Genomic DNA, 26,640 nt, shown 5'->3' on the forward strand with positions numbered 1-26,640 from the left:
TATGTGCGTGGCTTTAAATGGCTGTATTTATGCACCAGAGTCCCAACTGTACATGTACTTTGCCATTGCTGCCTTAGCAGGTGTCGTTCCACAAGTTGGTGATAAAAGGGCACATTTACTGCTGTCACAGGCCTCACATACATTCACTGGTATGTCTTTGGCTGTCCTCTGGTGTATTACTGCACCAGAGTCCAAGGTACTCTCTTATTTTTCCTATTCCTTTTATATTTCATTTACATGCTTAATGACAGTAGGCAGCAGTCAGTATGTATTGCTGGAAATACCTGTGTAACCTAAAACCTGTGTAGCATGGTGGGTTAATGCACTGTGCTATAGTTGAGAGAAGCCTGGTTTTGAGACTTGGCAGAGGTGTTTATTTTCTACATATGAGTAACAATGACATAGACACACATATGCATTAAAGCTCATTAAAGGTAATTTAAGCTGAGCCAAGTGAATCGGCGTGGCGAGCCACACCGCTCCGCACAAATCTGCGCAAACCTGCACTGAAAATATATAAAGAAAAGGGGGTGATAGGACAGTGGTGAAATGGGGCAAGCAGGGGGAAAACATAGTGAAAAACAGGTAGGGATGTAAAGGAAAGGGTGTAGGAAAGAACCATAGCTATCCATTTCTTGTACAGCAACAGCTGTGCATTTTGACAGATTTTGTAGATTAATTTGGACTCTCAAACTCCAGACAGAGGGGTGAGAACAACATAAATGTGTCCGGTGGACATGTGTGTGAAATAGAGAGCTATGTATGGGGGCGATATTTTTTGTGGGACAGGTGCCTTTTTTCTTAGGGACATGGGTATGTGTGGAAAGGTCAGTTGGGTAGGAGAGGATGCAATAGCAGACAAACGAGACAGACAAGACAGCAGAGAGGGGTGGTGTGTGACATGAGGAGGGAAACACCTTGGATGTGGAGGTCATTGTGCAATCGGAGACACATGTGCCTCCCAATGGCAGCAGCGTGACTGACATCCCCACCCATGGGCAGTCCACACTGCTCCTTCACTGCCCCGAAGGTGGCTGTGCTGGAGGCTGGGCACCCGGGCCAGCTTGCCCCACCAGGTTGGCCAGTGTGCCCTCAATCTGGTGCAGGTGACAATCATAGCTCCGATGAATGATCCTGTGCACCATGGCTGGTAGTTGCTGTTGGGTGACTAACGCCCCTCTGCCACCGCTCCCAGTGGAGGCTGGGCCCCATCCCCTGAGGCAGTTCCACCAGACACCGCAGGTGGTGCAGGTACAGTGGAGAGGACACCACTGGCCTGAGTCCCAGATGTGCCAGGACCTGGTGCCATGGCCAGTTGAGGTAGGGTAGGCAGATAATCGGGAACCTGCCTACCCCAATGTGTTATGGTGATGGAGGTATAGCAATAAGTATAGGTTAGTTATGAACAAAACATACTGTTAGTAATAACAGCTTGCCAGAACAGTGGAAATAACTCAAGTACATAACAATGCATATTATGTGAAACACAACAATAAATAACAAAACAGTCAGTATAATAACAGCATGCCAGTAACAGTTACGGCATAGGGCCAACAAAATAGGTAATTCAACAAGATATGTTAATATGCAAACATTATGATACATAACAATAATAAACACATGCCCCAAAATACAGTTTAATGTAACAACATATGTTAATAGTAAACCACAGCCAATGAATAACAATAATAAATATGAATAACAATAATAAATAAATGAAGATAAGGGGTGGGGAGAGAGAGAAAAACAGTCCATTAGTACTATTATTGGCTATATACTTGACAACAGTACTACTATCTACTCGACAGGTCTGTCCTTTATTTATGTGTACAAGTCCCCTGTAGCTACTGTAGCACATACATACCTCTCAAGCTATCTGCATGGAACAGTATGTGCCATGCAGTAACAGCTGTGGGTACACAACTACACAGAACACTTACATCTTGTGGACCTATATAACTACCAAGGTGTACTATGGACTGATGTAGTGATACTCTGTTGTTTAGGTAATTGTGTCGATGATAAACCTGTGACAGAGGGATTACACACTACTAATTACATTATGTGACAGCGGGACACCTGAGAGCCATGTATGTGTACAGTACAGAAACTAAACAACTATCACTATTACAAAGACATGCATCTGGAGTGTTTCTCCCCAGGCCTCTACTAAAAATTGGCTTTGTTCCTAGTCAGACTTTCCCAGTAAATAAATTTTAAATAAAATAAATAAAAAATCATGCCTTGCTTAGCAGGCATGGGGATAGATTCCAATAGCAGTGACTGCAGAGGATATCTGCATGGCATGTATGAATTGGCTGCAGCAACTTTTTTTTACAGACACCGCAAGTATACAGCCATACCAAGAATACACGTTACTTATTTCACTTTATTTTATTATTATAATGTTTATTTCCTTTATTTTATGCTGTATTTTCACATTCTTGCTAATGATTCAAACAGTCTGTGACATCTAAACACACAATTATTTACTGATAATATGGGCTACCTCACCCATTTACCTGTAGTTCCTGTGGAAAAGAATTTGTGAGCATTATGTAGTGAAACCTAGCACTGGATTTGAACCCTGGTCTGTGTGTGCCAAAATGTACTTTATACAGTGCATTTAACAAACTGAGCTACTGAGTCACTGCTGATTACTGACTGATTGCTATTTGCCTAGAGCTTGCCTGGAAACAAAATATGACCTCTCAGTACTACTACAGTTTTATACTAGCCTGGAGTGACAGTAGAACACACATACATGGAGTATAAGCATGACAGAAATAGTAGGTGACCTATACATTACTATAGAGACTGCAGGTGTACACAATATATTGTTAGTGGGTTTAAATATCTGTGGAGTCAACAAACAATATCAGATCATGGAGTGGGCTACCTCACCCATATACCTTGCTTACCTGCTGTTTGTAGATGACAGAGCATTATGTGAACAATACTGGCCTAGAATCAGCCTTGACCGGTACTATAAGTGTTAAACAATACATCTGGCAGCCATTATATTTGCATTCTACAGCTATTACAGTGTTATACTTAACTACAGCACCTTACCTCACAGCTTGAATACATATAGCTCAACTGCAATGGTTAAAAAAATAAGTTATGTACCTACCATAACGTTCCATGTTAGTTGTCCTTCATCTCGCCTTCCTTTTCTTGCTGTTTGGGTTCGGAGCCGATCCTCGGCTCCGACTCGGCCTACTTCTATAGCTCAAGAGCTATTTACTGGCTCGAGGCTAACCCTTATCCCAGAATGCCCAGCGTCAGCTATCCAGATCTCATTTGTGATAGCGCACACTAGACATATAAAGTAACCAGTAACCTAAAACTGATTTACCAAAATAACAGATCAGAGTAAACTGTCATAACATTACCTGGCATGTGAACCAAGGAAAAAGGAAATCAGCCAGTGAACCCATAGTGAACTCCTCTCAATCCTCCAGGAAAGGAGAAGGAGGGAGGGACGCAAGAAGGAAGGCGAGATGAAGGACAACTAACATGGAACATTATGGTAGGTACATAACTTCTTTATGTTCAGTTGTCCCATCTCGCCTTTGCTCTTGCTGTTTGGGACAGCATCCCTAGCACCTACTTCTTTATGTTCAGTTGTCCCATCTCGCCTTTGCTCTTGCTGTTTGGGACAGCATCCCTAGCACCTAAAGACCCCAGGTGGCTCATTGGAACAGACTCTTCAGAACAGTGGAACCAAAGGAAGCCCTGCTCCGGGAGCCACATCCACTTTGTAATGAGAGATAAAGGTATGAGGGTTTGCCCAAGTGGCAGCTGCACAAATTGAGTCTATGGGCAATTTGGACTGAAAGGCTACAGACGTGGCTAATGCTCTAGTAAAATGAACTTTCGGTTTTGCTGGTAGATGTTTATGCCTTAACTGATAAATAAAGGCAATGGTGTCAGATAACCATTTGGATAAGGTCACCTTAGAAACTGGAAGGCCTTGCTTATTGTGAGCATAGGAGAGAAATAATTGGGTTGACTTTCTTAGCTCTTTGGTCCTATGGAGGTAAAAACGTAATTGTCTGTGCACATCCAGTTGGTGAAGACCGTATTCTGCCTTGTTGCTATAATTGGGAAAGAAGATGGGGAGATCGATGGATTGATTTAAATTGTTTTATGAACAGACTTTTGGTATGAAGGATGGGTTGGTTCTCAGAGAAACTCTATCTTTGTGAAACACCATATATGGAGGACGAACACAGAGTGCTTGGAGTTCTGAAACACTTCTAGCTGAGGTAATAGCAACCAGAAAAAGTGTTTTCCAAAAAAGAAATTTTAAGGGACATGAAGCTGCTGGTTCAAATGGAGGCAGAATCAAAGAAGTCAAAACTAAATTGAGATCCCAAGGAGGAGGTGGATCCCTCACTGGGGGTCTGAGAAGAGATGTTCATCTCATGAAGGCTTTGCAGAGCTTATGAGACATTATGCTAGAATTAAGAATTCCAATATGAAAATTAGATATGGCTGCCAGTTGTACCCTGATGGTAGCAGCAGCTGCACCCGACTGGAAAAGCTCTGCTAGAAATTCAAGAATTTGATGGACTGGGGTGAAAAGGGGTCTAAGTTTCTAGATTTTACCCAGTAAGAAAATCCTTTCCATTTGCTAGCATAAGTATTTCTTGTAGTTGACTTATGGGAGGACACAATAATATCGCAAACTGCTGGGGAGATACTTGGAAGCCTGGCTAAGGTAGGAAGTGGAGAAACCAAGCTGTGAGCTTGAGAGTCTGAAGGGATTGGTGTAACCCGCCTGACTGATGAATCAACAGATCTGGCACTGGGTCCAGAATTCAAGGCTGGTCTAGAAGGTGAAGGTACAGGAACGGAAACCACATCGGTCAAGGCCAATAAGGGGCAATGACGATCATTTTGCAACCCAACGATTTTGCTTTCTGTATGAGTCTTGGAATTAGGGGAAAAGTGGGAAATGCATAAAGGAGTCCCTGAGGCCAATCGTGGACTACAGCATCCCTGGGAGTTTGACCTGGAGGAGGAAGCAGGGAGAAGTAGCTGCTGCATTTGTTGTTGAGGGGGGTGGCAAATAGATCGCAGCAAGGTTGGCTCCATTTGTGGAAGATAAGGTCTGCAACTTCCTGATTCAGAGACCACTCATGAGGCATGAGGATAGCCCTGCTGAGCCTGTCCGCTATTACGTTGGATTTCCCAGGGATGTGCATTGCTGTCAGAAAACATTGGGAGGAAATCGCCCATTGCCATAGCCTGAGGGCTTCTCGACACAAGGGGTAGGACCTGGTCCCGCCCTGCTTGTTGATGTACCACACAACTGACATGTTGTCTGTTTGGATCACAATAATCCCGGAAGGAAGAGAGTCTTGAAGAGCTTGCAACGTTAGGAGCACCACTCTCATCTCTAGGACACTGATATGCAGATGGTACTCATGAGGTTGCCACATGCCTTGGACTGTCCTGCCTAGATAATGCCCCCCCCCATCCTATCAGGGGAAGCATCCATGGTCACTGTGGCCACTGGAGGGGGTTGAATGAAAGGTCTGCCTGAGTCACCAGTGGGGAGACCATCCACCAAGAGAGGTGTCTTTTGCATGTTTCTGTAATCAGGATCATGTGAGACATGGGTAGTTCCTGGAAGGGCCACTGCATGAAGAAAAGCCACTGAAGGACTCTCATGTGGGAATGCACTAATGGTACAAGAAGAATGGCAGCTGCCATGGAGCCTAGACCTTGCAGGACATGTCTGACTTGGACCTTTCTGCTCTGCATTAGAAATGACACTTGTTGGCAAATAGAGAAAACTCTTTCCTGAGGTAACCTTGCAAACATCTGTTTTGTGTTTAATTCAGCTCCTATATATGTAACAGATTGACAGGGCAACAAGGCAGATTTTTCTAAATTTACTGTAATGCCTAGTTGGGTGCAGGTTGATATTGTATAATCCCGTGCCTCTAAGAGTTGATGCCTGGTGGTAGCAATTAGGAGCCAGTAGTCTAGACAGGGAAACACCTGGAATCCTTGACGTCTTAGGTGAGCTGTGACTACTGCCATGCATTTGGTGAACACCCTGGGGGCTGTGGTGAGACCAAAGGGTAGAGCTCTGAACTGATAATGACTGGCCCCTACCCGGAAGTGAATAAATCTCCTGGAGCATCTGTCTATTTTGATATGGTAGTACGCATCCTGAAGATCTATGGAGCACATCCAGTTGTCCTGACCCAGAAAGGGGAGAATGGACTGCAGTGTTACCATCTGGAACTTTTCTTTTTGTACAGACTTGTTCAATCTGCTGAGATCCAGTATTGGTCTCCAGTCCCCTGTCTTTTTTGGTACTAAAAAGCATCTTGAGTAAGTTCCGAATCCTAGTTGGTCTGCGGGGACTTCCTGAATGGCTCTTTTTTCTAGCAGTTTTGAAACTTGAACAACTGTTTGATCCCTTAGATTGGGTGGGACATCTGGGATGGACTTCTTTGACTTTAGAGGGGGTTGATGACAGGTCTGTTAGGAGTGGAAAAATGGACTCCCACGGCAGAGAGAGTCTTGCCTTCCAGCTCACACCTGGTAAGCGTGTCTTTCACCTGAGGACCAAAAAGCAGGGAGTATTTGTGAAGGATGCCTGAAAAGGTTCCGCAAATTGACACAGCTGCAGCCAAGCATGTCTCCTGAGAGCCACTCCTGTACCTGCGGCTCTGCTCGCTCCATCGGCTGCATAGGAAACCAGCCTCATGGAGGAGTTGACTACAGAATTAAGAGTCGCAAGCTGGGAAGCTATTTTGGCTGATGCTCCCTCAGCTGTAGGATCTTGTAGGGTATCCCCAAGCTCTTTTAGGAGATCCCTTTGAAGTCATGTGAAATGAGAGAGATAATTCAGGGACTTCACTGAGAAAGTCACTGAGGAAAACATTCACTTCCCATATCTGTCCATCGTCCTAGACTCTTTGGTGGATGAACAGACAAAGTTTCTGCTAACTCTTTCTTGGTGGCTGCTACCACCATGGCATCAACTGGCACACCTTTGGAGAGAAATTGTTTGTCCTGGGGGGCTGTTATGAACTTATTTGGTCTCCTCAGAGTAGGTTCCACAGAATCTGGAGCTGACCAAGTCTTTTGAGCCACTACAGACATGAGTGGATCGAAAGGTGGAGACATCCAGGAGGTGGAGGGTTGGGAACCAAATGCCTCCAGGTATACAGACTCATCCTCGGTAGGGGCTACGGAAGACCAGCCACCTCTCTGACTAAGCATGTCAAGGATGTCCGAAAAGGAAACATCTTCAGAGGGGGACCTGGGGGACCCTTCCGATTCATCCAGGTCTGTATCTGAGGTGCCAGACTCAGGGGAGTCTTGGTTCTTCCTTTTGCACTTCCTCTTCTGAGGAGGCTCCTCTGAGTGATCAGGGGAGGCCTCAGAAGAAGAGGGGTCACCCAATGGGGTGTCATGGGGCATAGGTTCCCTACGCTTCTAAACCGGTGGAGCAGAGGTTGGCAAAGGGACCACAAGAGAAGGAGCCGATGGGGCTGATATTAGGGCTGCTTCAGGGGACAGCACACTCCGCATGACCTCGAAGGTGTCACGATCCCGAGCCAAAGAAAGCTTGGGCACCGAAGAGACAGGAGTCCACCTCCGTTTCGAGGGTGACAGCTCCGAGGACGATGTGGGAGCCGAGCTCACCTGCGCCGAAGCTCTGAGAGGGAAAGCGGCGTCGGACAAGGGACCGATGCCACTTCCCCCCTTGGAGCCGACGAGAGAACTTTGGCACCCAGATCCTCGATGGATGGAACAATCGAGGTGATCGGAGCTGACATCGGAACCGAAGAGGAGGTGATTGGCGTGGTCAGTTCTACTATCAGCGCGTCCATGGTCTCTGGCTCCGAACCAAGTGTAGTCGGAGGAGGAATGGAGATGGAAGCGGATGGAGCCATAACCTGTTGAGGTGGGCTGGAAAGTAATTTCGCAAGGGCCTGTGATTTAAGCAACCTGCTGACTACTCTCTCCACGTCCTGATCCGATAGCCTGGAGGATCAAGAGGAGTGGGATGAGGAGCGATGACTGCGTTCACTTCCTAATAAGGGTGACTGTGGCACTGAGTGGATCGGCTCCAATGAAGGAGACCTTGCTCGCTTGTGGCTCCGCGGTAACAGTTGGAGCCGAGGGAGGAGATGACTTGTCGATGCTAGTCGGCACCGACAAACTTGGTTCTTCAAGCCCAGGAGTCAGTTGCGAGGATGGAGCTGACGGCTTTACAGACTTAGAGGATTTCACTGGCTGAGAACCTTTAGCCAGGGAATCTTGTGGTTTCAATAATCCTCGAAGGATTAATTTGTTTTTGCACTTCTGCAGGACCCTTGGACTAAATGCATGACAGATAGAGCAGGAGTCCTGTAGGTGCACAGCCCCTAAACAATAAACACAGCTAGTATGCCCATCTGTCAGAGACATTTTCTGAGAGCATGAGTCACACTTTTTGAAGCCAGAAACTCTGGCCTCTTTAGACATGTTACACAACTATACTAAAAAAAAATGTTTTTTTTTTTTGTTTTGTTTTTTTTACACAGTTAAGGGACAGAAAGGAGAGCCTCTAATTTAAACGGTTGTCCTAAGGAGGGGGGAGGGAGAACTCTCTAATTTAAATGAGTTCAGAGTAAACAGAAGGCCTGCGAGATATGGAGCAATGGCCAACAAAGCTATACAACACACACAAGAAGCGATGAGGGATAAATTACTATATCTAGACAAAAACTTTTTAATAATAAACAACAATTATAATCATAGAAAAAACTACACTAAGCCTGAGCCAGTAACGAAGCAACCTCGCAGCTGAAGCGACAAATGAGATCTGGGTAGCTGACGCTGGGCATTCTGGGATAAGGGTTAGCCTTGAGCCAGTAAATAGCTCTCGAGCTATAGAAGTAGGCCGAGTCAGAGCCAAGGATCGGCTCCAAACCCAAACAGCAAGAATGAAGGCAAGATGGGACAACTTAACATCACCACATTCCTGAGGTACACAATTTACTTTGGTGTTATAGATATTGGCTCATGTGTTACTGTGGAACAGTTGTCATAATTAATTTCTTGCAAAGCAGCTCTGAATCTACACTTACTGCACAACCAAGTTTATTGGCTATACCTTCATGCAGGTACTGGTATTGTTTTGTGTTTTTATTACACAACAGTGTCATAATTTATTTCTTGCAAAAAAAAAAGAAGTTATGTACTCACCATAACGTTCCATCTGAGTAGTTCTACTTAATTTGTCTTCAACCTGTGGGTTTTCGGATCCAACACGGCCGCATTTTCCAGCTATGGCTCCAAGCTCCAAGCACCTCCACTTACCCATAATGCCTCCCTATCTCCCTTCAGATCGAGTTTCCTGCCTAATAGGAACAGACACCCAACCAAATAATACCTTATCTGCCAAAATAAACAACAGACCCAACCTTAGCCTAGACAAAGGGAAGGATCCCAACAGTAACAATCTGAAAAATATATCCCAAAGATAAGGTCAGGGGGAAGAAGGGAGGGATGGTTAAAGACAAATGAAGTAGAACTACTCAGATGGAATGTTATGGTGAGTACAGAACTTCTTTATCTGAAGTAGGTTGCTTCATTTACTCTTCAACCAGTGGGACAGAGTCCCCAGCTACCTAGTTCTTGGGCGGCCCTCATGGAAGGATGTTCTGGAGCACCGCAGAGCCAAAGGATGCTCTACTCTGCGAGATAAAGGTGCAAGATGAAGCCCAAGTGGCAGCTGAACAAATGTCATCCAAAGATACTCTAGACCAAAAGGCCGCTGAAGTAGCCATAGATCAGGTCGAATGAGCCTTTACTTTTCCTGGTAGAGGCAGACCCCTCTCTGAGTAAGCTCAGCCAATGCTTTGTGAAATCCAGTGAGCAATTGTCACTTTTGAGACTGGTTTACCAAAGAAGGGCTTGGCATAAGACACAAAAAGTTGATCAGACTTGTGGAAAGGTTTGGTCCTGTGAAGGTAAAACCTCAATTGTCTATATACATCGAGCAAATGCAATTTATATTCCCCCTTGCATTGGTAGTTAGGAAAAAAGACTGTCAAGTTTATAGTCTGGTTAATATTGGCTTCCAAAGCTACCTTGGGAAGGAAAGAAGGGTTAGTGCGAAGTGACACCCTATCTTTATGGAAAATCATGTAGGGCACTTTGAGCGAAAGAGCCTAAAGCTCCGACATTCATTTGGCGGAGGTAATGGCGACCAGGAAAGCAGTTTTCCATGCCAAAAATTTAAAATCTACCGAAGCCGCAGGCTCAAAAGGGGGAGAAACTAACGCCTGCAATAACAGGGTAAGGTCCCACGGAGGGATAGGATCTTTTACGGGTGGCCTAAGAAGAAAAACACCTTTAAGAAAGATCTTGCACAGTTTAGAGGAAGCCAACAAAGACATAGTAATCCCCACGTGAAAATTAGATATGGCTGCCAGCTGAACCTTGGCAGTAGACGAACAGGCACCCTGTTGAAAAATGCTAGCCAGAAAATCTAGAACTGACAACAGAGGTGCCGTAAAAGGTTCCAAGGACCTCTGAGTGGCCAATATAGAAAAATATTTCCATTTACTATGATATACTTTCCTGGTAGAAGATTTGTGAGCCGCTACCAGGATGGACTTAAAAGGGGATGCCAAACCGGGAGTCCTAATAATCATGGGAACCACAGCAGGCAAGCCGTGAGCTTCAGACTGTCCAGATCTGGGTGTGGAATCCCCGAAGGGTGCGAGATAAGATCCAGAACTGGATCCAGAGTATATGGTGGAATAACTAGATGAGACCTGAGTAAGGGAAACCAAACCTGTTCAGGCCAGAATGGGGCAATAAGGATCACAGTGCTCACCAGCCTTTGAGCTTTCTGCAGAAACTTTGACATGAGGGGAAGAGGAGGATATGCGCAAAGAAGACCGGGAGGCCAAGCATGAATCAGAGCATCTCTGGGCGTTTCCCCCCGGCGGGGGGTTCTGAGCGAAAAACCCGCTGCACTTCACGTTGGAAGGAGATGCAAAGAGATCGCAGCAAGGATGACCCCACTCTCGAAAGATCTATTCCGCTACTGAAGGATTCAGAGACCATTTGTAAGGCATCAGGATAGATCTGCTGAGCCTGTCCGCTAGAATGTTGGACCATCCCGGAGTGTGCATTGCCAACAGAAAATGGCCGGTGGAGATTGCCCATTCCCACACTCTCATAGCTTCTCGATACAGGGGATAAGATCTGGTTCCCCCGTTTGTAGATATACCAGACCACTGACATATTGTCCATCTGAATTGCAATTGTTCCTAGAGGGAGATGAGTATGAAGAGTCTGCAACGCAAGAAGAACCGCTCTCATCTCTAGAACACTGACATGCAGATAGGTCTCGGAAAAGGACCACGTGCCTTGGACTGTCCTTCCCAAACAGTGCCCCCCCACCCCAGTAGGGAGGCATCCGTGGTCACTGTGGTCTTGGGTAAGGCAGGTTGAAATGGGCATCCCTTGAGATCTGGAGACTGTATCCACCACCAAAGGGAGTCCCTGCATGCCTTCAAGATTCTCAGTGGAAAGGACAAAGGGAGGTCTAACAGAGACCACTGAACAGCCAGTGTCCACTGTAGTACTCTCATATGGAGACATGCCATAGGAAGAAGAGTAATTGCAGCTGTCATAAAACCTAATGCCCACAACACTGTTTCAGCTAACGGAGACTGAGTCTGAAGAATGTGTAGGACATGTAACCTCAGAATGCGCAACCTGTCTGACGTGAAAAACACCCTTCATTTGTATTGTGTTCAGCCGGGCCCTGATGAAGTTCAAAACCTGAAGTGGGAGTAAGGCAGATTTCTCCACATTGATTGTGATGCCCAACTTGTTGGCTAGCTGAAGAAAGGAGTCCCTGGCTTGACAAAGTAGATGCTCTGAAGGGGCAGTAAAGAGACAATTGTCCAGGTACGGAAAGACCTGAATGCCCTGAAGCCTCAGGTGAGCCGCTACTATCGCCATTACTTTGGTGAACACCTGGGGAGCTGTGGCTGTGGCTGTGGTGAGACCGAACGGAAGGGCTTGAAATTGGTAATGATTGGCTCCAAGCTGGAAATAAAGGACCCTCCGGGAGCACCTGTCCATCTTGATGTGGTAGTACACGTCCTGGAGATCGATCGAGCACATCCAGTCTCTGGCCTGCAGATAGGGCAGGATAGACTGAATCGTGACCTTCCGGAATTTTGTCTTGGTTACAGACAGGTTCAATTGGGACAGATCCAAAATTGGTCTGGAGGTCCCCCGTCTTCTTTGGCACTAAAAAGAACCTGGAATAAACCCTGAATCTGGACTGGTCAGGGGGGACCGGTCGGATGACTCGCTTTCATAGCAGTGATTCTATTTGCACTGCTGCCTTCTCCCGCTGCATGGGTGGAACATCCAGGATGGCTTTGTTGGATGGGGGAGGTTCTTTGAATGGGACGAAATATCCTCTGGATATAATTTGCAATACCCACTGATCTGTTGTAATGGACTCCCAACCCCTCAGGGCTGCTGCCCAGGTTTGTCCGAGAAAGGTTCTCGGGACCCAAAGTTCTTAGGACCCCCTCTGCCTCTAGGGTGGTGTCTGTGAAATCCCCCACTGCCTCTGGAAGACGGCGAGTCCTGAGCATCCCGGGAAAACACCTGAAACTTATGGAACCACATCTTCTTCTGGCCTCGTTGGTTCCTGGAAAAGGACCTCTAAGGTGGAGAGAAGCAGATCGCAACAGCAGACAATGTCTTCCCATCCTTCTTGTTCTGGATCAAGATCTCTCTCGTACAGTCTTCCCGAAAAGAGAAGAACCATCATAAGGGGTATTTGTAAAAGACGCCTTGAAGGGCTCTGAGAATTGACATAAGTGGAGCCAGGCATGATGCCTGATGGCAACATCTGTCCCCGCCTCTCGTGCGGCTCCCTCTGTGGCATGGGAGAGCAAATGCATGGACGTGTTCACTACAGCTTTAAGGGTGGCCATTCAAGCATCAAAAGTCTTCCTGTCGTCTGCCGACATGGACCCTGGGGAAGACGCCATAATTTCTTGGACTAGATCTCTCTGGAGTTGGATAACATGCACCAAATAGTTCAGTGCTCTCACAGAGAAGGTCACTGAAACATAAGCTCACTTCCCAAAAAAATCCAATGTCCTCGACTCCCAGTCAGGAGGATGGACCGTGGAGCTCTCCTGTGCAAGCTCCTTTTTGGTGGCCGCCGCCACCATCATAGCATCTACAGGGGACCCCTTGTGCCAATGCAGCTTGTCTGCAGGTGGACTTAAAACCTTCTCTGGATGCTTTGGTATTGGCTCTACGGTGGCCGGCACCTTCCAAGCCCTAGATGTTATTAACTCCACAAGTGGATTGGCTGGAGGGGACACACAAGAGGTAGATGGGCCTAAGCCGAATGCCTCCAGAAACGCGTACTTGTTGGAGGCCGGTTTTGGGGCAGACCACCCCCCCCTTTGGTGAAGGATCTCCATAATGTCTCCAAAGGAGACATCCTGGGGGGGGGACCTCAGAGAACCTTCCCCTTCATCCAGATCCATGTCCACTGTGAGGGACTCTTGGGGAAAGTCCAATGCTTGCGGAGGGCCTCTTCAGGGGGACATTCTGGGGAGACCTCACAAATGGGTTTTCCAAGAGTGGAACTGCCTGCGGCACTATGGCTACGGGCTGACCCTGAGAGGGCAAGCTGGCCAGAACCAAACTCAAAACTGGGGGTCTGGACGGATTCTGAGGACGAAGTAGTCTGACGCCTGGACCCTGTGAGAACCCTCTCCACCATGTCGAATACAGAGGGGGAATGGGCCTCCTGGACAGAAAAAGCAGAAGCTGCTCCCCCTTGACCTGACAAGGGAGTCAGAGCCATGCCTGCTGGAACTGAGACACCAAGAGGTATGTTCCTCTCAGACAGACTCTGAGCAGAGAACACCTTCTCTGACCCAACCCCAAGGCTCCTGCTCCGAGAGCTCAGATCCAAACTGGTCATATCTGACACAATCAAGGCAACTGCCAGGGTCAAGGTACAGGGTACCATCGGTGCCGACCCCTCAACTTAGACCGTCCTTGGATCCAATGACTCAAAACCGAAGGTCAGATCGGACAAAGAGTAATAGGATGGAAAATGGGCAGAAAGAAGCCTGCTCCGGTGGGAGACAGCCCTGACAAGACCCTCATCTGAATTTGAGTGTGGATGAACCTCCGCATCATCTTGCCCATCTCTGCTTCCGAAAGGCTACAGGTGGAGCGACAGGACGCAGAAGCAGGACGGGAGTGCCGGTGGTGTGAGGGGGACCTAGACCGCAACCGGCTAGTTGGAAGCTCGGGTTCAGGTGAAAACCTTGGGGACCTGAGCAGAGGAGAAGCAGGCCTAGAGACAGGCTTTGTCTTTGGCAGTGAGGAAGAAGCAGCAGCAGCCACTGCTTTTCCCGCAGGGGAAGAAGGGACTGCAGTCCCAGTAGAAGAGGGCAACAAGCCCTTAAGGATCAATTTGTCCTGCCTGTCCTTAAGTGCTCTGGGGTTAAACCCAGCGCAAATAGGACAGAGGGACTGGAGGTGAACAACCCCTAAGCAAACCATGCACAGAGTGTGGCCATCAGCCAGTGAAAGCTTACAGCCACACACTGTGCATTTTTTGAACCCAGGCTTCGGGGCCTTAGCCATCCCATCAGCCGGTTCACTATCCACACACACAGTCAGAAAGGGAAGGTAGGACAGAGAAGATAGAAGAAGCCTACTACTACTTTTACTTTTTTTTTTTTTTTTTTAACTTTTTTTTGTTCACTAGCTACAAAGAAACCCAGGGAGGTGATAGACAGGTTTAAGAGAGAAAAAGGGAAGAAAAAAATAGCTAAGAAACAGACCAAAAATCCAACCTGACCAAAACAAAAATGCTGGAGCTCAGTGACCACGCTGTGTACTCTAAGGTGGCAAACAAGATCTGAAGGGAGACAGGAAGGCATTATGGGTAAGGGGAGGTGCTTGGAGCTCAGAGCCATAGCTGTAAAATGCGGTTGTGTCGGATCCAAAGCAGATCCGAAGACCCACAGGTTGAAGAGGAAATGAAGTAAACTACTTCAGATCAGTTCTAATTCTAGCAATCCAAATCCAAGTGTGTGACCCTCCAGTGGCAATGAAACGAAAAGCAGAAATTCAAAGGAACTTCAAATAAGATGCATTCATAAAAAATAATAAAGTTTATTCCAATGAGTGAGCGCTTTCGCCAAAGGCTTCTTCAGACTCTTAAAACAATGAATAAAACTGTTTGAATCATTTTTAAACCATCCTTAAGTTTCCTATTGGACATTACAAATTGATATGTCACATGTTATCTTGTCTTAAAAGAACAGATACTCCAAAAGGTTAACATCATTAAATGCAACAATATTTAGAAGGAATACTTCCATCCAAATATACAATTAATGATCAGAATGTCCATGCAAATAAGTAAAAAATATGCATATACTCTGATACATTCTAAAAAATAAAAGGAGCATTGTGCTTGGTCCTACTTCATTCTACAATCATTAAAAAACAGTTGCTACATTCATTAAAAACCCTGAACATTCTCTCTCCTCATGGTGTTAAAGACATTAAAATCCACAGATAAACAGCGAGTATTATCGCGTTTCAATATCTAGCATCTCTACTAAGATAGTGGTGTGTCGAATGCAAGTTTGCATATATCAGGTTAATAAACTAATATAGCGAGAACTCTGTACTAAAAGTGTAAGCGTACCTTTACCACAAAACAACATAGCGAATATGATGTATTTCGCGATGTGCCTCATCAAGGAGTCAAACCTCATCATATCTGTGAAAGGCTGTTGTCCAAGATTAAAAAATTCCACAAAAAGGAACCTCTTAGATTCCACGTAAAACAAACTGTTTACAAGTTGTAAAGTGCCGTGTGCTGTAGGAACTCTGAATGCAATTGAGTACAACCTAACTTCATGCGCTATGGTAACTCAACGTGTGGTGAGCACGTTCTAAGCATCTAAGTACTGAACAACAGAGACAATGTTTAAATTTCTAAGAAATAAAGGTGAGCCTATATTCGTGCTGTCCTGTGCCTAAAGTAGACAGTATATGTAAGCACAATTATGTCCTAGAAGCATATATTGATCACAAAGTGTCACTATTTAAAACAATGAAACGTGTACATATTAATGAGTACACTTATTAAAGTGTTCGCTAAACATGGCAGAGATGGCATTAACTAATACAAAATAAAAAGATAAAAACAGATAAATAGTGGAGCGCTAGGCGTAACACATAAAAATTGACACAATAAAGCTTGAAAATAGCACGAAGCACACATATAATAATACCTAAGTATAAAGCTCCATAGATGATAGGGTCCCTAACTAGTAAAAAAGCAACTACTTCCATATACATAGTTGGTGCTGAAATATAACAACATTCTAAGTTGAAAAGGTCAAGTGAAAATGTGAAGAGATAAACAATCCGCAACAATACTAAGCCTGTACCTAATGATAAAACAAAACTATCTATTGATGTATGGGGTACTTAGCTCCATCATAGTTGCAAAATAAATTCCAGCTACAGTGAACAAATATATAGACGTATATGCATGCTTGTATATACATATGTATATATCTACACACATGCTTGTATAAACTATGCCCAATAACCACTAATATATTGTGGTGGTGAAAGGAGGGGATGAAAAGCATTCTAGTATGTGAGGTATGGGCTCAGAAGTAAGGCTGAAACAAGAAAGCCGAACATATCCAAAGGTCCATCAGTTCCTGGGATTTGATACTAAGAACACATCTACTTGTGGCTATGAAACTCAGAACATTAATACTATGAAAATAATTATATTCAGTCTGCAAGGACTGATTCTTACACTGATTTACTATAAGAGTGACATCAATACGTAGTTTTAAAATTACCTTACTACTCTATTTAGGTAATAGTAGGTTAAGTCATCTTCGTAGTCTTCTACTTCTTAAAAATGGTTTGAGTTGCACTTTATCATTAAGCCCTGGTGACCTATCAGACCTTAGTCTTATAATCCAACGTGTCTCCTGTTCTAAGGTTTTATTGATTAGATCACCACCTCTAAAACCCACGCTGACTTGTTCAATAACACAAAATTTAAAATTATGATTGGTGCCTGCTGTTGTATTGTGTCTAGCTAGGGCATTGGTCTCAGTACCTATCCTAATGTGGTAAATATGTTCCCTAACTCTTTCCTTAAGTGATCTGTTGGTTTTGCCAATGTAATAGCTTTTGCAGGTTATACAGGTGGCCATGTATACCACATTCTTACTTTCACAGTTCGTGTTAGTTCTGAAGTTATAAGTGCGTAACGTAACAGGATGCTCAAAAGTGGTATCTTTATTAATGTAGATGCATTGATTACAATGACCACAGGGTACTGTGTTTCTATCATTTATTGGTCTACTTTTCCCCGGATGTTTAGGTCTACATAAAATGCTTCTTAAATTCTGATGATTCTTGTAGGTTATACGTGGTGTTGGTCCTACTACCTCATTGACATCCCTATCGGATTTCAGTATTCCCCAGTGTCTATCCAGGGTTTTTTTCACCTCCAAGTTCATTTTACTGAAAGTGAGGTTGGTTCTAATTTCAGTTTTAAAGGCTTGGACTCTTCATACTACCTTCATGTGCCATAAAGTAAGGTTTAGCAGTACTCGTTCTTAGATGCTCCACAGTTCTGACCATTTCTAATATTTCATTTTCTTTATAGCCCCTTTCTAGAAATCTATCCTTCATGTCCTCTATTCCTTTCTCATAGAACTCTTGTTGTGGGTTCAACCTTGATACTCTCATGAATTGTCCTTTAAGGACATTTTGGAATACATGTACAGGATGCATACTGTTTCTGTGTAGTATGTTGTTTCTTTGGCAGGCTTTCCTATGAATGGTTGTATTAATAAGGCCATTGGACATCCTGAATACTTCCACATCCAAAATGGTATAGTTTCATCTGAAAAATACATGGTGAATTCTAAAAAATCCGTGGTGTTATCCAAATAAGAAACGAAATTCTTTAAAGAGGGTTCATCACCCAACCAAATAAGGAAGAGGTCATCTACAAAGCGGCAATACATACCAACAAATTCATTGAAAAGTGGATGGTCATATAAGTGAACATCTTCCCACCTAGCCATCACTAGGTTGGCGTAACTATTAGCACAAGATGTGCCCATAGCTACGCCATCCTTCTGTAAGAATATGGATTCTTGAAAAGCAAAAGCGTTGTTAGTCAAGACAGTCTCAAGTAACAGAGTTATAAGATCAACTTTTTTATCCGAAAAGTCGGAATGTATCTTCAAATATTCTGTTAACATTCTTATTCCTGTGTCATTAGGAATTACAGTGAATAAACTGACTACGTCTAGTGTCACAAAAAAGTAATGTTGCTGTTCACCTAAAGGTCGAGTTTGAGAATATAAATCTAAGAGAAACTGTTTGCTATCTTTCAAAATATTCCTGTTGTCATTGACTAAAGGTCTTAGTACACTTTCCAAGTAAATAGATAAGGGTTCAGTGACCCAACCTTGCCCTGCAACAATGGGTCTGAGTGGTGGATCTACGCTGTTTTTATGGACTTTGGGGAGTCCCTGTATAACCGGGATGATGGGGTTATTCACCTTAAAGTACTCATAGAGTTGTTGAGTTATGTCCAGAGACATAACTAAGTCATCCAAGGTATTATAAACACTGAACACCATATCTGTCACACACTTGGATTTGGATTGCTCTCTTTTATGTTTACGTGAGTCTCCTGCCTCAACTGATAGCAGCACTGCATTTGGCTTTTTCAGTTCTAATTCTACACTTACTGCATAACAGACTTTAACTGCAAATACCTTCATGCAATTCCTGGTATAGTTTTGAGTTTTTATTGCACAACAGTTGTGATTATGCAGATGTTGCAATAAAGGTCTAATTCCACAGTTATTGCACTACAAACTTTATTGTAAATACTTTCTTACAGTTAATGCTTTACTCTTCCCTGCTTATTACACTACAGCTGGCAGTATTCACTTACTGCAGTACAGCTCTAAGTTCACATTCATTGCAATACAATGCAGTTAATGCTTTACTCTTTCTTGCTTATTTAACTATAGCATAATACATCTGTACTCACCACACTCATGGTGCAACCTGGCCAAGCACCCAGCATGCGCCTTGATGTTGTGAGCTCTCTCCTCTGCAGCTGTTGGGAGAGAGGCACACCATTATGCATACCAGTTTAGCAGACATTCGGTTTAGATATGGGTCAAACAGAGGTAAAATTACTTACAGACTTGTGGGGCATTCCCTGCCCAAGCTTCTCGGACCCAAGTGTCCAAGAGATACCCCTTTCAAAGTTTCAGGTTGTCATGGGGGTGATGAGCCTGGTCACCTGTGCGGGGGATACCTGTTACACTGGTGAGTTCACATACAAGCCGGTCCCAGGCCTCTGCCTTGAATCCTGAGCCCTGGAACCTTCCCTGCAGCAGCCGGTCATCATGTATTTTTTACCAGGAGTCCAACCATGACCCTGGACTCCTGAATGCCCCAATGTTGTGACCAGAAGTGCGCACCCTCTCCAACAATCGCCATGCACAGTCAGAACTCCAACAGATTATGCTGTCTTCCCACCTAGTGAACTTAATATAGCCTATTTTCCCCTCCCTTAAATGCCATTGGGCAACATTTTAAAAAAGTGCCTCATCACTTAGCACTGTGCAAATCAACACAGCTCAGCCGAGCATCGTGAAAATTCGCAGAACCCTCATGCTTAGCATCGCTTAGCAGTGCGCAAACCAGCCAAGCAGTGCATAAATATTTTCACCCGTTATTGTGTTTATGCGGTACTTAGCAGGTCTTAGCAGAGCTTTGCGGAGAACAGCAGGTCAGAATTTAAAAATAATTGCCATAATTTGTATTTCAGAAATAAATGCTGATTTTTCCCTTCCATGTATTCAAACCCTGCACCTACTGCTCATGAGGCCACAACTCTACCCAGTTAGCTACGTGGATATGTGAAATTCTGCTATATCTTTACATATACCTCTGAGCTACGTATAAGCACTGCTGAGCACTGCGCCACGCAAACCTGTTCAGCTATGCTTAAACCTGACATTTAAATTACAAAGACATGCATTTGGAGCATTCCTACCCGGGCCTCCGCTGAAAACTGGCTTCATTCGAAGTTGGACTTTCCCGTTAAATAAATAAAAAATTAATAATTATATGCATCCGGTTTCAATTTTTAGATGTGTGGCAGGTGTCTCTGTGTCACGTAGTACTGCTGTGCTCTGCACAAACATGCTTTACATTGATATACTACAATTAGACTGTGCAGAGAGTGTCTTTACCCATCTGCGGGCACAGTTAACAGTAAACCCCTACACTGATCAAGTAATTGTGTTCCTTGGCTCTCCTTTGGCAACACGCCAAGATCAATATACATGGCGTGCTGCCAAGGGGGAACTGTGTACACGGACACGGTACCATTCCATCTAGGTTCTACATTATGCCTACACGGATTTTATTAAATCTTGGGGACAGTTATTCTGTTCTCACTGAGGTGATTAATACAGTGTCCATTAATTATGATACTGCACTGCAAAAGACATCAGAATGACTGCTGAAGCTAAACACTCTGTTCCTACTTGTACCTCTCAAAACAGCTTGGCTCCAGAAATCTGGACAAAGCCAAAAATAATATGGGGGAGGGAACAAAAGTCCAAAATCAGGGACAATTTTTAATTATTGGGCTTCTAAACCTAAAAAGTTGCTAGATTAACAGGTTGTGTTAGCAGCATTTTCTGAAGGATATGAAGTCTGAAACTCAAATGTTCCTATTTAGTGACCTCAATCCCTAATGATCTGGTAGAAAACCAAAACTTTTATGAGGAATAGATCACAAATGTGAGACAGAAATCTGCACATTATGCCAAAATATGGACGGCTGAGAGATATGACACTACTAGTCAGCTAGCAAACATGTTCCTTTATGATTATCCCCACATGGTATCTACACGCTTCCTGCTGTTTTCTCCATGGCTATGCTGTGCAATGTCCACTGCTCACACACCCAGACTTGGCCATGTCCTGTGACATCAACTTCAGCCATTCTGTCCCACATTTTTACATGTCAAAAGGTGGTAACCCTCTTTCACACTGTTGTACAGATCAGACAGATCAAGGAAATAAAATCATGTTTAACTTGACATTGGTTCATATTTGCAACCACACTGAAATTAAAGTGAAGATGCAGCAAACATTCAATTGTGCATTTACACTTTCTGCCCCAGTGGATACTCATAGCACTTTACCTGATAAAACCATCACTGCATGCTGCAACTAGGAGGCACTCATGACTTCCTTCAGGCTTGGTTTCATCATTCAGTACTGCTACAGACATGTACCTTAAAAAGCCATTAAACAGCAAATTAATAAGGTTGTTATAAAAGTGTTTAACTCAGAATCAGAAAAAAATAAACATAGAATTCAACAAAATATCATGATTAATATTCCTGCAATTAATACCAGTTCACTGTGACTAATGTGTAAGCTTACATACTTTACTTAAATCTTATAAATCTGGTAGTTTTACTGGAGTGATTGTGAATTCTGCTGAGAAAGGGGGATCCACATAAAATGTATCCAGGAACATATAAGCACAGCTATTAATTTCACATTCAGAGCATTATATAAATATCAAGACAGCTGCAGATATTGCACTGACAGCAGCATAAGCTATTAAAACTTGGCCAACAAGCAATATACTGACAGCATCACACATCAAGGGATAATGCAAAGAATAAAAAATATAATTTCGTCAGATAAGCAGCAGAACCATCAATATGTCTTAAAAGCTGCACTCTACTGAATGCAATCTTCAATGCCAAAGCTGATTTCTGCATCGCAACCAATGCACTGCCCAAGACAAGGATCCATGCCAGGGATTCTCACGGAGGGACCATGAGAAACTGGTAATCAAGGTATAGGAAAGACGTAGTCACTTCTCCTGTAACGTCTTTGCCACAGTAGGCAAAATTTGTGTGAAATTTTCACTGCATAGCACAACAATCTCATCATATCCTAAATGCTGATGTGTCAGTAAGGTATGTGTCATACACAGCTACACCATACCAGACTTGGTGCGATGGCTGCAGCTGATGAATTCATTAAGAAGCTCTACTGCTTCCCTTCAGAAACAAAGAATGAGGCTGTCCAAGAAACTTACTGGACAACAAAAGGTCTCTTAAAGACAGGTCCCTGAAGGGAGGACACCAAGCATCTCTAACAAGGCCTTCTTTTAAACATGTTCAAGATCCATGCAGTCCTTGTGCCAGCTTTCCATGTAGGGACACACTAGGAGAACTGGTCTTCCATCGGCAGTATGGCAAGTAGTCAGGATTCCTGAAGCATCCCCTCCACAGCCTGTCCTGTGGAAGACCTAGCAGTAGAGCTAGAATAGTTTAAACTGCAAGAAACTTGGACAGTTTTATTACAAGAGACAGAAATGGGAAGTGTGCTGTGTAATTTGCTGAGATCATCTATCTTAAGAAGCTGTCTGAAGTTAATGAATGGAACTACGTTGAAAAATGGATAAAGCTTTCTCATATGTCTGAACAGGCAACAGGATAAAACAGATGATAGAGCACCACAGGTTACTGTTACAGTATCTGCCTTGTTGGAATAAAGTTAAATGTTGTTGCCACTGGATTTCTTTTGCAGGTCAACTGTTTCATTTAGTAATTGCTTTTTGTTTACACAATTGTTGCTTAGGTTATTTGCAGAAAAATAGGCTGGATTTGGTAAGGACGTTCCTAGAATATATGAGAACTGGAGAATGCAACTTTTAAATGTTGTATACAGCTTTTCTTTTTCTCTTTCTAATCTTTGAATATTTTCTGAGAAGGAACCAAAAAATGCCCTTGTCTAGTGTGGTATCCAGAAGCTGACTTTTGACATAAGGAAATGCTTGTGTCATCTACCATGATTGTATCTGCAAGACAGAATTAGATGCAACACCTCTAACATTGGCATCTATTGCTTTGGCCCCGTATCTTAAGAATGTGCAACCCAACTCTTGACTTCTGACTGCATCTGTTTGAAATTTTTTTACAAGAGAAAATTTCCAAAAAGAGAAAACAGTCAATCTGTTTTATGATTTCTTCCTGCTACTGCACAGGTATGACAACTGATTGCCCTAATGCTCCCGGTAGCACATCTAGACTTCTCTTACCAACCTATTCAAAATCCTGCTTTCTTTATAATTTGGAGAGTATTCAGAGCCAATGCATTCCCAGATTCTTTAGGTGAAAAAAGGTCAGTGAACAGAGATCACTGGATTGTATATAAACTCCAAGAGGTTTTTTGAACAGTAGGTAGTTGGGAGCCAGGCTCTCTGAATACTTTGCATGCATGTCCATGGAATGGTTGGACAAATGGTAAATGGTTTAAGTTCTTGCTGCTGTAGTAGCTTTGTGTGTTTGTGTGTGTGTTTTAATAAAAAGATAATTCTTCTTGACACCCTTACAAGGATTTTTCACTAACTGTACTGCATCTCCAAACAAGAAATTACCTGGAAACACTCAGAAGCTAAAATATCCTCCCATGAAAATCAGTGTTTAAAACAAGGGGGATTCTGTTTAGTCCTTTTTAAAGTTTCCTCATCACCTACTGAAGCTGATGATGTTGGATGTCAGAAGCAGATATTTCTTTTTCTAGCAGCAGGAATTCTAGAGATGATAGTTTCAGTGATGCTGAAGACTGTGCTGCCTGATGATCTAAAGAGAAAACTCTGGTGCATGTCAAAGACCTCCAGAAGATAGGTGTCTGTTTCCTAGATGTGCAGTGTTGGTGTGTTTGGGAATTAGCTGTCTGCTCCCTGCAAGAACAATATGTACAGAATCAGGTGTCTATCCCCGGATATTCAAACCACTAGAAAGTAGCAGCAGAACCCAGGCAATTTGAAGAATCAACTTTAGGAAAACACTCACGCAGGGAACCTGAAGATCAGTATCCCAGAGAGAAGCAACTCTTTGAATAACATGACAGAACCATCATTGGACTCCACTTATACCACCACAAAATGTAAAAAAGCAGCTGGCCCCACTGCTGTGTCTTCTTCTTCCAGAACCCTCTGTTGAGGCAGTGGGATGGTAGGAAGGGCAAGGCTCTCGAGTTAATTTCCTTCTGTGGTACGAATGAGCAGTCCTTAACTTCAATGGCTGGAGGAGGACCAGATTCACTCAGTGTACCTGGTCAGGTCCTTTTGTCATCGACTGCCTCAGAATAACGTTTAAACAAAGGATCTCCTACTTTCTGCCTTTTTAATAGATGATTCTTCTGTGCTTCTGTTACATCAAGAATGTTTCTCTTTAGGAGCGGATTCAGATTTTTCTACAAGTTTCTGATGCTAGCTATAGAAGAAGGGGTGAGAAATGAAAAGTATGTACTCAACACATTACCTATGCTTGAAGAATTATTAAATGCTTAGGATTTAGCATGCAACACACAGTCAGTTTGGTGGACTTAACTTTCACAGGCTATTTTTATAACTCCCCTTCTCATGATACTCGCTGCTTCATTCCTCCATTGTCTAGTTTATGGCCAAGCTAATATTAAAAAAAAAAAAAAATATATATATATATATATATATATATATATATATATATATATATATATATATACACATTCAGCAACTTCTACCTTCTTCTTCTACCCAAACAGGAGGCTGGAGGGAAGGCTGTTATAGATGACTGAAATCCACTATCAGATTTAACTCTGTGGTAAGTAAATAACATTTGCGTACAGCACAAGAAAATTCAGTTTTCATTTACCAGTGAAATCCTCCAAAGCAAATTGCTGTAGACATAGCAAACTTGCTGGCTGACAGATTCAGTGAAAACTTTACCCTCTGTCCCCCCATCAGTAAATCAGGATATCCCCAGTACCTGCCCCCTTCCCCTTATATCTAGGGAACAGGTCATCACTGCTCACTCAAAGGCAAAACATACAGCCATCATGGGATCCGATAACATCCCAGGCTGCATCCTACGTGAACTTAAGACAGGAACATGCAGCACCATTAGGCACCCTATTCAACCAAAGTCTGAGTACAGGCTTCATATCAGCCAAGTGGAGGACAGCCACTGTCATCCCAATACACAAAGGTGGTGTGTCCACCAATCCTGGAAATTAAAGACCCATCGGCCTAACTAGCCTGATCTGCAAGGCCATGGAACAGATTTATCATGGACCTCATTAACAAGGGCATTGGCAACCTCCAAACACTTGATCCCACACAGTTTGGCTTCGTCAAGCGGAGGTCATGTCTGCTAAATTTGGTTGACTTCTTTGAGACAGTTACCAAAGCCATGGACGAGGGGAAGATGGTGCACACCGCCTACCATGACCTGGCCAAAGCCTTTGACACTATTCCTCACTCGGGGATAATAGATAAACTCTCTCAACTAGGCATCAATCCATATGTTACCAGATGGGTAGCAAACTGGCTCACTGATAGAATCCACTTAGTCAAAATAGGAGAAGCCATCTCAAGCAGGAGACCCGTAACAAGCAGTGTGCCCCAGGGTTCGGTCTTGGGGCCTCTGTTATTTAAGATATACTTTTCTGAGGTGTAGGCCAAAACCAGTGGGCTATAACTGACCAGGTTTGCAGATGACTGCAAGCTGGGTGCTGTCATCAATTCCCCTAGTGATGTGGACATCCTTCAAGAGGGTCTCACTCAGACAAATGACTGGTGCCAGAAACATGGCCTCAAGCTGAATACCAAAAAATGCATCATCATCATCTTCTTTGGGGAGAGTGACGCCCCCACAAATTACCACATTAATAACAATGTCCTAAGCACTCAATCAGTCGTGAGGGATTTGGGCACCCAGGTTGATAGCAACCTGACTTTTGACCACCAAGTTTTTATTTATTTTATTTAACATTTGTTAACCGGGAGAGTCCAACTGGATATATGTCCATTTTCAGTGGAGGCCCAGGGAGAAAAGCTCCAGAGCAGTAAAATCATTAACAAGAGAAAGACATGTTAACCAAAAGGTTCATTAAACAATATAAACAATATATACACAAGCTTTATACTTCTTATAGAAGTATAATAAACATAAGATAGTGAGTTAACCATAGTAAACATAAGATAGTGAGTTAACCAAAGAGTGTATTTGCCAACATTCACAGGCTACATTGATATATACATGCTATAGAGGTGTTTAACAGCAAGTATAGCAAGAAGATAGAGTAGATAACTTCCATAACTCATTTCTACACATGAGAGACATGCTATGTCCTTTAGGTTTCTTTACAGTGTTCAGTGATACTATTACCCCATGCATACATTACAAAAGCAGTAGATAAGCTGTTAATCTAGTTGCTGGAAACAGAGACATATGAGTTACTATCCAGGGGTAGTACAGGTACATAATCTGTGATTCAGGAAGTGCGTTTTGAGTATTTTGGGTGGTGGAGTTGTTATTTATTATGTGGGCTGGAAGGGAGGTCCAGATTTTAGAGATGTAGTGGTTATAAATGGATCTACCTGCCTCATTTTTGAAGTTTGTTACCTTAAGGAGGTGTTGGGTACTTGAT

At 43.5% G+C, this 26,640-nt stretch overlaps 1 protein-coding gene across 2 annotated transcripts in view; it reads right to left on the reverse strand.

The window, feature by feature from the left end:
- Window positions 1-26,640, reverse strand: part of WDR6 (WD repeat domain 6) — a 370,840-nt gene that overhangs the window by 141,585 nt on the left and 202,615 nt on the right. For both annotated transcript variants that reach the window (XM_044078749.1, XM_044078750.1), the window contains one exon: window positions 21,345-21,437. In XM_044078749.1, coding sequence (XP_043934684.1) covers window positions 21,345-21,437 — 93 coding nt within the window. The remainder of the gene's footprint in view (window positions 1-21,344; window positions 21,438-26,640) is intronic.

Source organism: Protopterus annectens, chromosome 7.part1 (assembly GCF_019279795.1).
Source record: "Protopterus annectens isolate FY-2018-M chromosome 7.part1, PAN1.0, whole genome shotgun sequence".
NCBI classification, from domain to species: Eukaryota; Metazoa; Chordata; order Ceratodontiformes; family Protopteridae; genus Protopterus; species Protopterus annectens.